Genomic DNA, 18083 nt, shown 5'->3' on the forward strand with positions numbered 1-18083 from the left:
CACCCCTCTTTTCATTTTTGTCTTTTTAAGTTTATGTTTCTGCAGCTATCGGACTCAAGTATGGGAGCTTTACATAGAGACCACACTTCGTTGCGAAAATAACCCGAACAAGTGCCTAATAAGAATACGTGTCTCATATATACTGCATGTTATTTAATTAAAGAATGAAAAACGTAACTTTGAAAAACTGAAAGTACAAGACATTACTATGGTGTCGTAAGCACAACACGCACCACCAGGCAGCACCACAGGAGTTGGTAGGTCGACAACAGACTCCAGAGATGGCATATGGCCCAGAGATTGTCGGACCAAGAAGTCGCAGCAGTGGTGCCGCCAGAGAAGTGATATTCGCTGGCGCCAAAGCAGTGCCAGCAATTTCAAGTCAGCTCGACTACCGAGAAGACCGCCCTTCTGCTTGTGTACGCCGTGCCGTATCGTCTGCTTCTAGCGAGTCCACGCCAGCCCATCTTCAGTGAACATTCCAGTGGGGCAAGAACTGTTCAATATCCAGCCTTAACGTCTGGAATATTAGTTGAACTTCAGGATCTGCTGCCTGATATCAATAAATGTGTTTGTTTTTGTCAGTAATTCTTATTAGTGTTTCAGTGTTCTCTCATATTGTTTCCCTCAGCGCACTATAAATAGCTGAGGGTGGCGATGAGAAACATCTTCTGTGGTTGCATCGCACTTTTGATAAAATCACAGAAGCAGTTTTACTTGTCCCAATCCTCGACTATTCACAGTGCGCTGAGGGAAACACGTGACAAGAAGGCACATTTCTTGACGAATACTCAACTTTGTACAAATCGGCTCGGGCAGCAAATCCTGAAGCTCGGCTACTATTCCAGAAGCTAAGACTGGATAGTTAACAGTTCTTTTCCCACTAGAACGGTCACTGAAGACGCGCTGCTGTGGACTCGCTAGACGCAGACGATAGGGCACGATAGTCGAGATGACTAGGAACTGCCGTCCCTGCTGCGGCGCCATCGCATATCACTTCTCTGGCGGGGCCACCACTGCGACTTCTTGGGGCGGCAATCGCTGGGCTATATGCCGCCGTCTTTGGAGTTGGTTGTCGAGGAGGAGGAGGAGGAGATTAGTGTTTAACGTCCCGTCGACAACGAGGTCATTAGAGACGGAGCGCAAGCTCGGGTGTGGAAAGGATGGGGAAGGAAATCGGCCGTGCCCTTTCACAGGAACCATCCCGGCATTTGCCTGAAGCGATTTAGGGAAATCACGGAAAACCTAAATCAGGATGGCCGGAGACAGGTCGGTTGTCGACTTACGGCGCCCGTGGTGCTGCATGGCGGTGCGTGCTCTGCTTACGACACCACAATTACTTTGCACAATTTTGGTAAACATTTCTGGAATACAGTGATCAATTAATTGTTATATTTAGATTGAAGTTCAGTCTTGATCACGTTATGTCTGTTTTAATGAGTAACCGGTTTCGGTTTTTTTTTTTTTTATAAAACCATCTTCAGACCTGTGAATAAATTTTAAGAAATACTAGATACCAATCTTTAAATGAATGGAAAAGTCTAATGATGTCAAAATTTTTAACAAAATAAAATAAAATTAGTTATACCCATTGGCTCCTTTGGGCTGGTAGGTGGAGCTCCCCTTGCTGCTGTGCAGTCAACTGATGGTTATGAGTGCTGAGCACGAGCTTAAATATGCAGAGGCTCCGCCTACTTCCTGTCACACTACTTCATAACTGCCAATCAGCGTTCATAATATGACGCCATCGTCAAAGTATAAAAGTAGGAAATACACTAATAACATAAAATTGATTCATTTAAATATCTGATTAACAGATAGTAGTTGTGTCTACAACTTATTTATATTTTGAATAAAAACAGTGAATTACGATGTGTGATAGCTGTGCCCTCTATGGACAACCTTAATACTATTACAGTGCCAGTTACATCAAAGATGTAAAATCCTTGGCGTTGTGGTATATATCGATTATACCAAGTCGCCTACATCACAATTGCATCTTTGTTGGATGCTGCAGAATCGTCTCGTTTTAACTGTAGTTTTTATGGCAATGTTCTTTATAGCATTAAGTTAGCAGCCAATAGTATGTTCCACATTATGTATATCTGATTAACTGATGAGACTGCTGATGCAGCATATTTTACATACATTGCTTTTGCCATGGGTATAACTAATCTTATATTTAAAAAAAAAAAACAAAAGAGTAGATGCTTTTATTATAAAATTTCATCAAAAAGGTCATAATAATATTTTTCGCGAAAATCTAATTGTTCATTGAGCAGCATTGATGATTTGGTTTTCAAATGAGCATATATCTCGATTTCTTCTAGGATATTCATAAGTAAGCCTTTATTTGCATAATGAAGGTCGAAATTTTGCAGTAAGGTACAAAGAACATACGTCAGGTACCTCACGAACAAAGTCTGTTTTTGGTCATCATATAACATTCAATAATCATGCTGAGGGGACAGTACAACAGAATTTACAAGTTCTTCATTATGCAAATAAAGGCTTACTTATGAATATCCTAGAAGAAATCGAGATATATGCTCATTTGAAAACCAAATCATCAATGCTGCTCAATGAACAATTAGATTTTCGCGAAAAGTATTATTATGACCTTTTTGATGAAATTTTATAATAAAAGCATCTACTCTTTTGTTTTTTTTTTTTTTTTTAAATATAAGATTAGTTATACCCATGGCAAAAGCAATGTATGTAAAATATGCTGCATCAGCAGTCTCATCAGTTAATCAGATATACATAATGTGGAACATACTATTGGCTGCTAACTTAATGCTATAAAGAACATTGCCATAAAAACTACAGTTAAAACGAGACGATTCTGCAGCATCCAACAAAGATGCAATTGTGATGTAGGCGACTTGGTATAATCGATATATACCACAACGCCAAGGATTTTACATCTTTGATGTAACTGGCACTGTAATAGTATTAAGGTTGTCCATAGAGGGCACAGCTATCACACATCGTAATTCACTGTTTTTATTCAAAATATAAATAAGTTGTAGACACAACTACTATCTGTTAATCAGATATTTAAATGAATCAATTTTATGTTATTAGTGTATTTCCTACTTTTATACTTTGACGATGGCGTCATATTATGAACGCTGATTGGCAGTTATGAAGTAGTGTGACAGGAAGTAGGCGGAGCCTCTGCATATTTAAGCTCGTGCTCAGCACTCATAACCATCAGTTGACTGCACAGCAGCAAGGGGAGCTCCACCTACCAGCCCAAAGGAGCCAATGGGTATAACTAATTTTATTTTATTTTGTTAAAAATTTTGACATCATTAGACTTTTCCATTCATTTAAAGATTGGTATCTAGTATTTCTTAAAATTTATTCACAGGTCTGAAGATGGTTTTATAAAAAAAAAAAACCGAAACCGGTTACTCATTAAAACAGACATAACGTGATCAAGACTGAACTTCAATCTAAATATAACAATTACTTTGGTTAATTGTTCCTTTTGCACGTGACACACTTCCCTACCAATGTCTACCCACATCCAGTCTCGTTTGACAGTTATGTTTGTTTCACATTCACACTGATGTAACCATTGCTCCGTTAGGTATCCACAATAATTAAACAGGTAATCACTGATCCCGGAACACACTTCATTTACGTTCTACTAACAATATGTTTCCCTATGACAGTTACTGATTCTCAAACACGACGCTGCATCAACCTCAAATGTCTTAATTCCAGGCGCCTTTCCGCTGAATAACTGAAATACTTTTTTCTGCAAACCGATGTAACACTTTATTATTAATTACACTTCCCACTAAATTCTGCACATTAGTTATCGCCGGCGTTCGGTGCGCGATTTGTTCGGTACGGAAGCTCAACAATCAAGGCGCTAGGGCATTGTTATTATAAGGCAGGACAATTGTCCCTCACAGAAAAGGCGCGCTAGGCTCCGAAAGCCAGCTATTTACTAAAGAGTACAATATTGATACGTTTGACATCAAAGATAGCAGTACTCCTTGCAAGATGAATGCATACCGTAGAAGAACTGCAATCGGAATGTCGCTAGGTTATTCCTGATATTAGCAATTTTCTTACTTTTATGTAAATTCCACATTTAGTAATACATCGAAATGTTAATTAAAATATTGAATTAATTTTTTAATAAAGGTAGCATCCGAATCAGCATCTTCACGTTTAAAAACCTGTTACTCTATTCACGCAGCTACGCGCGAAAGCGTTAAAAAATACTCAGGTACCTCGAGTACGTAACCAGGCTTTTGTCAAAAGAGAGGAGGGGGCGATTTTTTTAAGAGGACGTTGAAAAGATTCATGTTTTTCATTTATTCTTAAATTTTCCATAACGAACGATAAACCATTTTATCCGAAAATGAGATCGGAGTTTTCACCAAGCGGAGATATAGTCTCGTTACTTAGGAGTGCTGTATTTCAGCAAACCACTGAGCAACAGTCATGCTCCAACGTCCGTTCACTCTCCAAGGTTATTTTACACTCTTTTTTCAGTCTGGATTTTTGGTGGCGAAAATGCAAAGGTTGTACCTGGAATTATTCAACCTTAGACTTTCCCAAATTTCTTCGTTTAAGTATGGACCTGTCACTTCTTGGCATGTAAGAATGAGTGTCCCTGCAGACAAATGCATGGGGCTAAATGAGAACAATTTGGATTTTTATTTATGTATCATATGGCTTTTACTGGCGGGAGTCTCCGAACAGATGCCTTGGTGTTGGAGCTCTTTTCATTTCCGTAGAAGGGCTGCACATTCAAGGAATTTGGAATCCGTCAGAAAAGAAAGGTAGTCGCAAGGAATGGCTGTGGCCTATAGTAACAGAAAACCCCCGGTATTTGCCTACATTGAAAATGAGCCATTGAAAACCATTTTCAAGGTTATCGGCGGATGGATTCAAACCACCTAGCCTCCTGAATCCAGGGATTGCTAGCTCAGTGTATGTCCTAAGCCACTAATGTTAAATTATCGAATTTAATTACCCATTATCTTGGAAACTTTTTAAGACACCAACTTACAATTTTCCATAATTATTGAATGCACCTTTCTAGATACACTGCATTAGAATTATCATTAAAATTGTATTGTGAGGCATGTTATCTTTTTATTCAAACACTCAATTTCTTGACAGAATTTTGTAAATAAATGAACATACAAACAAAACAACTCAGGATATTTTAATTATTCTAGTTCCATATGTGTTGAATCTCACTCTTGGCATGCTGTGAAAATTTCATGTCTCTATCATCAGTACTTTTATAGAAAACGGGTCATTTATTGTAAAAAAATTAATTCAGAGATATTAAGGTTTAAACCTTTTTCCCTTACAAATTCTTATACAGACTTACATTTCTGCGTCTTTTATACACTAGAATTGCCCTGGCCCAAAGTCTGTGTCTTCTTCAGTGTCACAACAGACCAGTGCGCGCCTCTTCCTTTTCTTTCTTGCTTCTTTTGTCATTTGCTGAGCAGCTAACTCTGTTTCACGTACACGAAGAACATCACGTTCCCGCAGTCCTCTAGCTGTGTTCTGTCCAAATCTTACCCCTAACTTCTCCAGAACCGTAAGTCTTTCATAGTTCCAACGATTAAAAGTTATTACAGCATCAGACAGTGTTAAGTTTAGATTCATAAGGCAAACAAATACATTTTCAGGCACATGGCACCACACAACATTATTGAAGAACTCATCACATTCTGGGTCTTCCCATGTAAACACTTCTTTAGTAGCTCAGGATTTGCCAAATATCTGTAAATAGGTTTGATTGCATCCATTACTGCCAAAGGAAGACAATGTTTATGTGTAAATTCATGCAGGTTGCCAGAAAATTCAGCTTGCGTATATTTACGCCAGGTGTTTGGTGGAGGTGGGCACAAAACTTGATATGGCTTTTCATCGGTTGATACTCGATAAAAGAAAGTGCTCCACACAGCTCTTTTCATCTTCTCTAAATTGTCACAGTTATCTCTAATGGCCTTCCCGTAATATTCCTGTAATTCATCAATTACTTTGTCCGTTAGTCTTCCAGCACATTTTATTGTCTTGCCATCAGAAAATTGTGTTACCCAGCTTGGTTTTTAGGTTACGCAGACGTGTTCCCATCTTTTCTTTACATGTCCTGCACACTCAAGAAGTGTAGTCCCCAAGACATGACTGCTGAACTGTGGTAGTATATGCGTAGCCACGAAATTTGACAGTCACACGTCAACATTCAAAGCGTTATTCGAAGGTCTCACAATTGTCCGATTTTAATTTATTATATACCAAAATGTTCAGGAAAGTCCAAAGTGCATTATGGAGTAGCAAACAGAAAATGTCAAATTTCAACGAATTTTACGTAGGATGAAAGGAAGAGGGAGAGTTGCAGTGCGGGCTCGACTCGCAGGAACTCAAGCAGCCCGCTGAAAAAATCTTTTAGATACGATCGAACTACAGAACGTGCTGCCATAGCATATCCCTTCCGCTCTGCACAAAGCCCTCCCCGTCTTTCCGTATTGGATCGGGTTTACATAATTGGGTATCACCTGGGTGACCAGACTGGGCTATATTTAGCCATTTGGTCTACTAACGATAGAATATTGAGCAAATTTTTTAAAGAAATGTTAGCATCGTCGTTTGAACGATATTTATGTTGATCAACGCGATTTTCGGGTGACACAGGCAAATCCATGTGTATTTTTATGTGCTAATTTTGGTTCAAATGGTTCAAATGGCTCTGAGCACTATGGGACTTAACATCGATGGTCATCAGTCCCCTAGAACTTAGAACTACTTAAACCTAACTAACCTAAGGACATCACACAACACCCAGCCATCACGAAGCAGAGAAAATCCCTGACCCCGCCGGGAATCGAACCCGAGCGCGGGAAGCGAGAACGCTACCACACGACCACGAGCTGCGGGCATATGCTAATTTTAATTTAATGTTATTTGTAAGTATATTTACCGCTCCGCCCCTTTGTTAAATACTGAAATACTGGAAGCCCAAAGTTCTGGCAGCCTCCAAATAACGAATCCAGTGCTAATATTAAAGTACTGTAGGTAGGTAAATAATGTATTACAGTACTGCGTAAATATTTTTAACTTACCATAACGCTAGTGGAGGAATCAAAATCGATTTTCCTCTTCTTCCTGTTACAAAATTATCCATAATTGTACAAAAGCACACAGCACAAAACAATAAAAGTTAGCACTTACATTAAATTCAACTGTAAATGAGAATTTGACTGATTAACAAAAAAAAAAAAAAAAAAAAAACTAAGCCCAAACACAACTAACAACTGTCTTAGTTAAAACAGAGATGGATGATAACAGACAGTATCATGAATGTAAAGATAGTATAAATCTATTGTCAGACTTGATAATATCGATAGTGCGTACTACTTTTCGTCGTATGACTGAAAATCAAGACAGCTTTCAATTTCACTACACGGCAGCTCGATCGTGTGTAATTTCATTTAGGTGATAGTGTGGGTCCGGACTCCCTGGACGCCCTCCCCTTCCCCCACCTTTGGTTGCGGCCTTGGGTAACTGATCAAAGACATTTGCATAAAGTATTGGGTGTTAGGAACGGGTGGAGGGGGAAGGGGTGGCAACACACTCACGGGTACAGCGTTTCTTGTAAGCTTTTCTGTAAGTAAATCAGGTGGACGTCTCTCTTCAGTGGGTGATTGGTGGGACATTAGCAGCGAAAGAGATGATTTACGAATTATTTGACCCGCTTATTGTTTAATGCCGCTCGACATTTAGAGATAAATTTCCTTGATTATAAAGATAACACAGAGAGAATGTGTAGAAAGGTTCAATAAGGACGTACCCACATTTTTTTTTCAGCCTACTGAGAGCTGCGCAGATACTGAAAACATTTAATTTGCAAAGGCTACAGGAAAGATGCCAGCCATTTCATGATGATGTTCTTACGAAATTTCAAGATCAACCTCCCGCTGCAGTTGGAGCAGGGGACCGTATAAATGAAGTTATATTTCTAGTAGTGTGCTTGCGGAGAAACTTAAGAAACTACCAACCTGTACTACAAACGTGAAATTAATGAATGAGAGAAATGTATAAGGTGGCATTACAACACGAGCAATGTGTTGAGCCTGCAGAGGCTGCAGTTTAGATGTTCCGGAAACTGGAAAAAGCCTAAAACCAGTGACTTTCTCTGGTTAGTATTTCCAAATAAAATAAATACCAACACGTTTAAAGCGTATAATTACACGTAAGCGTACGTCCATTCCACACCTATCAGTCAGTATTCACTATATAAAGTGCAAAGCTTCTCGTATAGCTTGAAATGACTGGATTTTGGAATTATCTCGCCAGGATACCGTCGAGCACGCTCTTCGGAATGTGTATACGGCATACACGGGCTACAACAAAACCCTCTCTACTAGCAGATTGAAATTTGCGACGAGAATCCAACTTGACAAGCTTACTTCACACTGCACCTCTCAGAAAGTTAGCATTATTTACGAGCGCTGTCCGCTATAGATATAATAGACATGATGTCTCTGAGCACGCAGACGAAATTCGATTACTTACCTCTTTTCCGTTCGTCGATCCAACGGAAGTCTTCTCTCCTTGAGGCAGCTTGTAACAGAAAAGTGGACAATGCTTAGCAACCTCGAAATATAGAGCACAATGTGTGTTGGTAAGCAACAGGTGTGAGTGGCAGCGTTCCTAAACATGTAACGCACCACTGATAAGAACCCCTCGATACGATATGGATGTACTACTTGAAATAGCTAAAATTTTATTCTTAGCTTCTTACCAAGTAACTAACTATTCTGTTGCGCTATCTCTGGCATGTCTTCAGTATGCAGATGAAAAGAACCGTTCTACAACAATACTCGTAGAGGGTAAATATCTTCTTTTCGTGTGATACCCTCGACAAATGACTAGCTGTAAATGACTGGTTTTCCTACCCGAAACGCCACGTGAATGTGAAGGTGACATAGCACCACGAAATGTACACATCATTCACTGAGTCAGAGCTCATTGGTATTTGTTTACATCCAGAGGAGATAGGCTACAATGATTACAAGGCTGCACAAACGTACAGAGGTTAAGCGGGATATGAGGTCAAGGAGAAACATCTTTCATCTCCGAAACTATGACGGCATTCATAACATGTGGACACATTAAGCCATGTAGGTCCCGGTAACACGGGGTTGAACACTTTGCAAGTGAGCGCAGACTGAACTGTTGTCCACGACGGTCGTCACCAGCGTCATGAGCTAGAAATTGAGAAACAGCGTAATCAACAAGACCCACTGTATTGGAGAGTTGCAAATCATATGTATTTATTATTGAGCAATAAGCATTCGACGAAGCCCAAAGAACTGATTCGGTGCTCAATCGTAAAATCCTTCGCGAGTTTTCTTCAGGTACGCAGTTCGTGCCTGACCCGAGCCGCGTCGGTTGTTTTCCTATTCCAAACCGTTGGTCCTCCAAATTCGTTCTCGCCAGGTGCGCTCTGGACACCGACCTACACCGAGTGTCTACTGTAGGTTAGTGTTTTATCTGGCTTAGTATTAGATATGGTAAATCAATGTTTGAAACACTAACTTCACCTCTTACTTGCATCCTATAACAATGTTGATGCGATAATCGCAGTGAAATTATGTTTATTTTTAGGCCTTAATTATTCCTTTTCGTCAAGTTATCTATGTGACCTACGTAAAGAGACATCTTAGATAAAACATCTCTATCACTAACTAACATTTAGTGGTGACTCCCTGCATAGGGCGGGGCGGTATTTACAGTCTAGAGGTGGCGCAGTATCCGAAATAGCAAATAATTATAATTCAACACAGGATTCCTGTATAGTGCACAATTTAATACTGTGAGTAACGTTCAATTACAACGGTTACTGGTAAGTAGGAAGTGACCGCATTTCGTCCATGTTGGACTGTGATTCGGGACCTAATCACAGACATCTGCGACTGTTTATGATATAACGGACAAATGAAAAAAATTAATTATTTCTGTCGGCCACTTATTTTCTTCCACGGTGCGTTTGAAGGGCATGTTCCCTGACCTTCAGGGGGACCAGTGGTTTACATGTGTATTCTTTTTCCTAGATCTAGCCAACTGTCTGTCTTACGATCATTTGGAAGACGTGCCAGCAAAGTAAGTGTTATATACGGGCTTCCCATTTATCTCGGACGTCCCGAATAACTTTTTAGCCAGAACCAAAACAGAAATGTACCAAGTAAATGTAGTTAAGCTATCAGTTGAACTTTTTGAGTCATGAATCTTCTTCTGACTGGTTTGATGTGGTACACCACGAGTTTCTCTCTCGTGCCAACTTCTTCATCTCACAGTAGCTCAAAATGGCTCTGAGCACTATGGGACTTAACATCTATGGTCATCAGTCCCCTAGAACTTAGAACTACTTAAACCTAACTAACCTAAGGACATCACACAACACCCAGCCATCACGAGGCAGAGAAAATCCCTGACCCCGCCGGGAATCGAACCCGGGAACCCGGGCGTGGGAAGCGAGAACGCTACCGCACGACCACGAGATGCGGGCCTCACAGTAGCGCTTGCCATCTACGTCCTAAACTATTTGGGACAATACGCCATGTGACTGCCTTCATTGTAACTTTGCTTTTGTATTTTTTTAAATATCGCGCCATATTTTTATTCGGTAATTCACTTCCTCTCTACAAGACGTGCTCAAAGACGTTTCACGGTGTATCTTTCACGTAAACATGACGTTATTAAAAATGTATTTCAAAATTGACTGACTCTCGTGAGTTAGCACATAGTGCAGATATCCAGAGCAACGTAACCCGGTCACTTGCTGGAGTTGACAGTAAACAAACCTAAACACAAGGCATCTGAGCACTTATCATTCAGTCAACCGTTTTTAGTTGGAGGATTGTGTCAGTAAATGTTCAACAACGAAGAGATGGTAGAAAGGCTACTCATCTATTGAGAATGTAAATTAGCAGAACGGTAATTACAACAATATTTTCTTACCTGCTTTTTTTTTCGTTGTGTTTACTGTCAACTCCAGCGAATAGCCGAGTTACATTACCATGAGCACCTGCAGTATGTGCTAATACGAGAGAGAGTTACTTTTGTGGTATGTTTTTAATAACGTTACGTTATGTGAATTAACACTGTGATATGATTTTGAACAGATACTGCGCGGGGAAGTAGATTACTGAATAAAAGATGTAGGGTGCTGTTTAAAAAAAGATGCACGCCTGTTCATATCTTCGTAACGAACAGAGTTACAAGGAATGCAATTATGCTGCTTGAAGCCCAAATACCATTTTTGTTTTGTTTTGTCACTGGACAAAAAAATTTTGGGACGGCCAAGTTAACGTAGTTTTTGCCGTAACTTCCTCTAAATGATGTGTAACCCAGACTATTTGCAACATCCAGGAAAAGGAATAATCATTTAATCCGCTGATACACCTGAAGATGAGCGTGCAAGCCTTCGAAACGCGTCATGAAGAAAATGAGTGACTGACACACATCATTGTTTATCATTAGATCGTGGTCTCGTGGTAGCGTTCTCGCTTCCCGGGTTCGATTCCCGGCGGGGTCAGGGATTTTTTCTGCCTCGAGATGACTGGGTGTTGTGTCTTCTTCATCATCATCATTCATCCTCACTACGGTCGGAGGAAGGCAACGGCAAACCACCTCCACTAGGACCTTGCCTAGCAAGGCGGCGCGGGTCTCCCGCGTCGCTCCCCTACGCTCTGTAAAGGAGTATGGGACTCATCATCATCATCATCATCACCATCATCACCATCACCATCACCATCACCATCATAGGTAGTAGTGACTGCAGCCCATGGCAAGTGCGCTAACAATTGACTTAGTGTCATTAATCTTTTGAAATTGGCAATACTTGTAGTAGTCTCTCCTCACTCGCCGGTGAAAATGCTATTTAGTCAACAACCTAGCGATTTGAGATTCTGTGTTAGCACTTGGAAAGACGACGGTTAAAGTCCTTGTACGGCTATACAAATTTAAGTTTCCCTAAATCGCTAAAAGCAAATGACAGAGTGTCCTAGTCAAAGTAACTGGCTGGTTTCCTTCAACAAATCTGGCTAATGTTCCGCCTCTTACACCTTGTCGTTGGAGACTGTAAATCGTGATTTCTGTCAAGAAACAAGAGCGCACGTACTGTTTGCGATAACAGCTTGCCAGAAAAGACATGTACTGAAGTAACTTCGTAGGTGCTGCGCTGCTACTTTCGATAACACACAGTAGGTTCTTCTGAATGTCTCGCTTACGTTCATGCTGCCCCGTAAGAGCGTTTGATATTAAGCACTGCGTCTTGAGACACGGTGTGGGTCGAAAATGCAAGAAAAAGGGCGACTTCGAAAAAAAAAGGATATGAAGTTGGCACTACCGTGCGTAGCCAGATTAAAATGATGTGTCAGATCGGACAAAGTATACGTATATAAATGCGGAACGCACCTATTGTAGTGGTAGTGGGGAGTTCCACGTACTATGTAAGGTAGCGTGAGTCTTAGGAATAGAGCTTAACGTGATTGAGTGATAAATTTTGAAAGACGCTGACACCGTGCAAATTCGCTAACAGTTGGTGAGCATCCAGTATGCTTCTGGTGTTTAGGACAGTACAATAGTCAAGGAGTGTACAGTTTCCCGATGGACGATGAACCGATCTGGAAACCGTGACGAAGGTTCACAAACAGCACGCAGCTGTCCGAGGGCGCGCGTGTGTGGGTGTGAAAGGTTCTTGCAACAGGTGGTGCGACGCGTGACAGGGCGTGTATCGTCTTACTGAACCGGAGTAACTGGCGCTACGCAAACACAAACGGTGTCAGATACTACCACACCTTTTACAGGTGTGTTTGCCACAAACAGAGCACCTGCTGCACCAATATTTACACAAATTATGAATCTCTTCTCGCATCAATGCTACATAACTGGTGAGTGGACTACGTGAGAAGAGTCTTCATTTTACAGAACTACTCGAAACGAATATGCCAGAAAGGGTAGTGTAGTGATCGATGAGGTGCCGTTGTTGACATTCTCCCTACACTCGGTAAAACAGTTGTTCCAGTTGCCTTGATATGGGCTCGTGATCGTTTCTACTCAACCATTTAAGTGAATTTTGTATCGACTCCTTCAAAACCAATTCCTTTCACATGATTAATTTTTCTACATCTTCAATGCTGACTACTTCATTATAGTTTAGACGCTATTGGGTGATATAAAAATAGAAGACGATGTGCTGACTTATTTTACACTCCATATATTTTTCTAAGCCAGGTAAAAGTCTACACAGAGGAACAAAAGGTGCTAACTGAGTGTAGCTTACCGAAATGAATATACGAGCAATTTAACTACTCACTCCGCTTTAAGACACTTTTCACAGACTAGAATAATAACCTCATACTGTTTGAGAAGTTGAATCTAGCGCAGATTATTATCTACCACCTTTTGAATCTCTTAGATTGTAATTTCTCTGCCTGTGAAGAAACATTTGAGAAAATTTCCGACTTATGCAAGATACAATTCACTTATCACGTTTTACCCATAAGAGTTTCAGAATTTTGCATGCTATTTTCAATGATTATTATTATTATTATTATTATTATTATTAAGATTTTGTGACATAAGAAGTTGAGGATCCTATGCATTCGACTTAAAGTTATTCCTGAATAAACAGAATTTTTTGCTATTGACAAATAGCAGCAGGTACCTCCTACACTACAAGGGCCAATGTAGCGAAGTAAAATTTACCAGCACGAACATGTTTTACCTAACCACACATAGTCTTAACCTCTTAATTATATAAAAATATCTTGATGGCACAACCAGACTGCAAACGGGGATCGGTTGATAGAACACGTCCTGAGGCATCAAGCAATAGTCAGTTTGATAATGGAGGACAGTGTGGGGTTAAAACAAGGTGGAATGAGACAGAGGCTTAATGACAATAAGCAAGTTAAATAGATGTAGTCTCCAGTAACTATGCGGAGGTAGAGACTATCAGTGGTCGTGGTCAGTCAGAGATCATTAACAGCCTGAAATCTTCCAGTTTCTGCCAGTTCAGAAGTAAGAAGTGCAGCAATCAAATGCTTTACGAACGGTAAGTATAGAACACACATTTTAACTTGGTTTACTTTAAGTGGTGTTGCAATATGCAGGTCAAGCAAGTGCCGCAATGAAGACAAGTAATGCAATAGAAGCATGTTTTGTAACAAGTGTCAACCCTCACTGTGGACAGTCAGTTTTCTTTTATGGGAAGGAGTTGTGGGTAACACTTCGGGTGCAACACGAATTACTTCGTCATTCATTCTAACACACGTGCAAACAAACAAACTGAATATCATTCATCTTTCATCATTTTAAAAATAAAATTGTCCCGAGAAAAGTCCTTCATTCTACTGATAGTTGTGCTAAAGTTGGCGATAATGTGGGGGAGGGGGGCGGGGACAACAGACGGCAGCGGGGGATGGTGGGGTACTAGTTAATGTCTAACTGCATTTGGGGACAATGGTCTGCGAAAGGTTGGTAACCACTGATCTAGAACGTGCAGCTACATCAGACAAATCTTCAGGTTGACGACGGCGACAACAACAAAACTCTGCGACAGACACGGTTTTAAGACAGCCAAACACGTTTTCTGAAATACAACTTCTAGAATTTTTCTTACATAAAGTCGGGTGTGCTGACACATTATCAGAAATAGGAAAATTAAGTGAGAGTATGAACGCAGCGCTATGGTGCAGTTACATGTGGAATGCGAACGCCGATACGACTTGAAAAAATCTTTCTATATCTAAAGTTGAAATGCGCGATAAACAAAATTTTTGAGAACCTTGACTATCGGTAGTGGCCCCCTTTTGACATTTAGTCTGACACTCCCCACTGACCAAGATCCATTCAGTCCAGTAGTATAATAAAGAAGACACGATGCAGTTTTAGCAAAACAAATAGTTATTATTAAGAGTGAACTTTTGAAAGATAGCAGTCTCAAAGAATATCGTAGTCGGCGGTTTCTGTACAAATTTTTGCAAAAACAATATTAGTAAGATAAAAGTTTTCGAAAACTTACCTCGTGCATCTCGGTCTGATCCTTCGGCTTCTGAGAAGCAGCGTGCAAAAGACAAGACACCTTGGTTAGAAAAAAAAATTCAGGCAAGTGTCAAGTTAACGCCCTCTTGCTAACACAGATAAAGTTGAGTAGGAAAAGGACAATCTTCGGCTTTGTTACTGACATGAGGATAACTGACTGCATATGTTTGTGGGTCATTTTGCGTGAACCAGTTTATACAGAAAACCCAGAAGCGAACTACTTCAACAAGGAACGACACGTTCAACGCATTTTCACCACAGGAATAAGATCTCTAATAAAGAGCAACCATGGCAAATGTAATAGGTGTTTTTGTTTGACGAAACTAAAACGAATGGTTCGGCTTTCTGATTATCACGTGGGAAGCAAATCGCAAGAGCAGGCCTGTAGCTGCCGTCCTCACCAGCGACAAAATGAAAGCAGCGACGCATACTGTTCAATTTTAAATTGTTCTTGAGTTATAACGTCCGAAATGTATGTGTGGTGTAAAAATTCATAAAATCAGACAATATAAAAATACATTACATAATGAGTAAAAACAGTCTCAGTCTCAGTCTCAGTCCCTCCCTCTCTCTCTCTCTCTCTCTCTCTCTCTCGCCCGGCCAAACACGCCGTACGCACATCAAATTTCATTTTTAAACACGCCGTACTCACATCAAATTTCATTTTTCTCTCTTACCTCAGTATCCATGGTGCTCTATAAGCTGCGTCCATGTGAGGCAGTAAACAAACAGACGCATTAGTAAAACAGACAATATCGCAGGCCTTAAATTTTACTCTTCCTATAAGCAACCATCACACTTTCATTGCAACTGGCCGTTGGAAAAGACACAAAGCCACCTCTCTCTCTCTCTCGCCTCACCATGTACCTATTGCTGTTTTGAAAAAGCACCCTTAAGGCAAAGCCAGAGCATGCTCGCAATGACATAGCATACGAAGTATGTAAGTAATAAGTGTAGATAATGGGGTTGGTAATAATTACTTACTACAAACTGCATAGTGCGCTCAGGTAATATACATTGTATGGAACATGTGCACTGATGCATTTTTAATATTCATTTCAGGAATGCACATCGTGGTATTTTAACAGCGGAATCAAAATGCCTATATCCGAGTGATTGCTTGCAGGTCAGATTTAACGTATGTGCTGTCACTCGACTCCTTCTGAGTAGGCACCACAGCCTTGATAAATTTAGAGAACGAAATCGCTTAGAATAGGTTGTTTGTTTGAATGAGTATCTTGTTATCAACAACTGGCCAGAGTAAGCGTTCATTTTCAACTGTACAAATGCGTGACGACACAACATCCTCGTCGTAAGATTTTAACAAGAACCACATTTACACTTTAATAAAATAAACTCCTACACGAAACTGGCTCTTAGTATTTAATAAAGTACTCATTTAAAATATCAGGCTGGTGGAAGTGATATTCTTTCTAAATGGTAACATTTTACTTAGCCACGGAAAGAAATAAATCAGTGGCTACGATGTGTCTGCTGATCTCAAACAACGGCTTTAGTATGTAAATGGATACAACCAGACACAGAAGCAACAAGAGGACACTTTTAGAGTTCTTTATACCCCGGATATGGCTTCCCAAAAGACACAATTCACCGTCTTGAGAAGTGCTCAACGCCGAATGGTGATGAGGTTGTTTCTTTGAGAATAGGTACAAATATCTCATGTAGTATACACTTATCATTGCATCACACCCTGAACGCATCCCTGGGACAATGAGTGATAATCTCGCTGTCGGGAGTTCACCTTACAGGTGTTTTCACTTAACCCTAAACGCACAGTGTCACCTTTGCCTTGAATTACCCTGTATTTAACAATGTTTTACAACTTTGTGTGAATAGGCCATGTAACAAGAAATGAAATAATATATTTGTCGTGGGATTTTTTACATGTCATAATTTTCACCATCGACTGTGCTATTTACTACAATTTCCACGATAGCAATGTCGACTTGATTATTTTCAAGTAGTTACGGGCACTACTGGTAAAAACGCAGCAGTAGTGAACATAAACAACATGAATAAAAATGATGAGCCTCTATGGCAGGGTTTACCCGGCTTCTTGTCGCTGCAAACCACTTGACTTCTCATAAATTTGGGTCTACCAGCATACCTTCATAGCTTGTTCACTTTTTAATTAACGAACTCTGAAGTTGGTAAGGGGGGGGGGCTGCGGGAGGTTGGGGACGTCTGTCGCATCGGTGGCTAACGGGGCAATGGGAATAATTCTCGCCACATTGCTCAGTGCTGACAGTACAAACACTGTTTTTGCGACGGAGTGATCAATTACTGTGTATGCCAGAAATCTGACACACACAAATAACAAGGTTTGTGGGAGGACTTTCTTGCAGAGTCATTCATGTTCACATTTGGCACTTACTTGTAGCAAATAATGTTAAGCCTATTCTGACAAAAATATTCAATGAGTAAGAGAGGAATGACATTTCAAACACTTATTAAACTTTTACATCACAAATAATATAAACCAGTTGTGCAACATAGTAATAAACTGAGCATGGGCTTAAGTAAATTAGAGTTTAAAGAACAAAAGAACTCAAAACAAAATCAAACTTTGACGGCAAATCAGATTTCAAAATCAGTAATTAGTCAGTTTTCAAATTTAGACGAAAGAACATCTATACGTTCAGCTGGGAGCATGCTGCTGTTCATCTTTAAACATAGCTTCAAAGTCTGGCTCCATTGAGATCAACTTAACTCCAAAGTCTTCTTAAACGCTAAGTCTGTTTCTGTATTTATTTTTAATGTACAACTCAAGAAATCCACTTTTACTCTTGTAAGCAGTAAAAAACGCCATCAAAACTCGGATTGCTTGTTTGAAAATAGAAAGGTACCGTTATACTATTTTTGTTCTCATCCGAAAAGAAAGTAGAGTTTTCTGTCTGAAAGCATCTTCCATGAAGCTGTAGCTCATATGTCGATGAAAGTTTTTTAGTAATTGCTTCTTACTG

General features: G+C 40.1%; 1 protein-coding gene across 2 annotated transcripts in view; it reads right to left on the bottom strand.

Annotated features, from left to right (window-relative positions):
• The window catches only part of LOC126198541 (solute carrier family 2, facilitated glucose transporter member 1-like), a 556822-nt gene that overhangs the window by 406803 nt on the left and 131936 nt on the right, over positions 1-18083 (bottom strand). The window contains exons 2-4 of one of the 2 annotated variants that reach the window (XM_049934944.1): positions 15777-15801; positions 15080-15109; positions 8563-8610 (exon numbers count right to left, since the gene is read on the bottom strand). The exons of the other annotated variant lie outside the window; for it this stretch is intronic. Coding sequence (XP_049790901.1) covers positions 8563-8610; positions 15080-15109; positions 15777-15788 — 90 coding nt within the window. The 5' untranslated portion in view covers positions 15789-15801. The remainder of the gene's footprint in view (positions 1-8562; positions 8611-15079; positions 15110-15776; positions 15802-18083) is intronic. 2 annotated transcript variants of the gene reach the window in all.

Source organism: Schistocerca nitens, chromosome 8 (genome assembly GCF_023898315.1).
Source record: "Schistocerca nitens isolate TAMUIC-IGC-003100 chromosome 8, iqSchNite1.1, whole genome shotgun sequence".
Lineage (NCBI taxonomy): Eukaryota > Metazoa > Arthropoda > Insecta > Orthoptera > Acrididae > Schistocerca > Schistocerca nitens.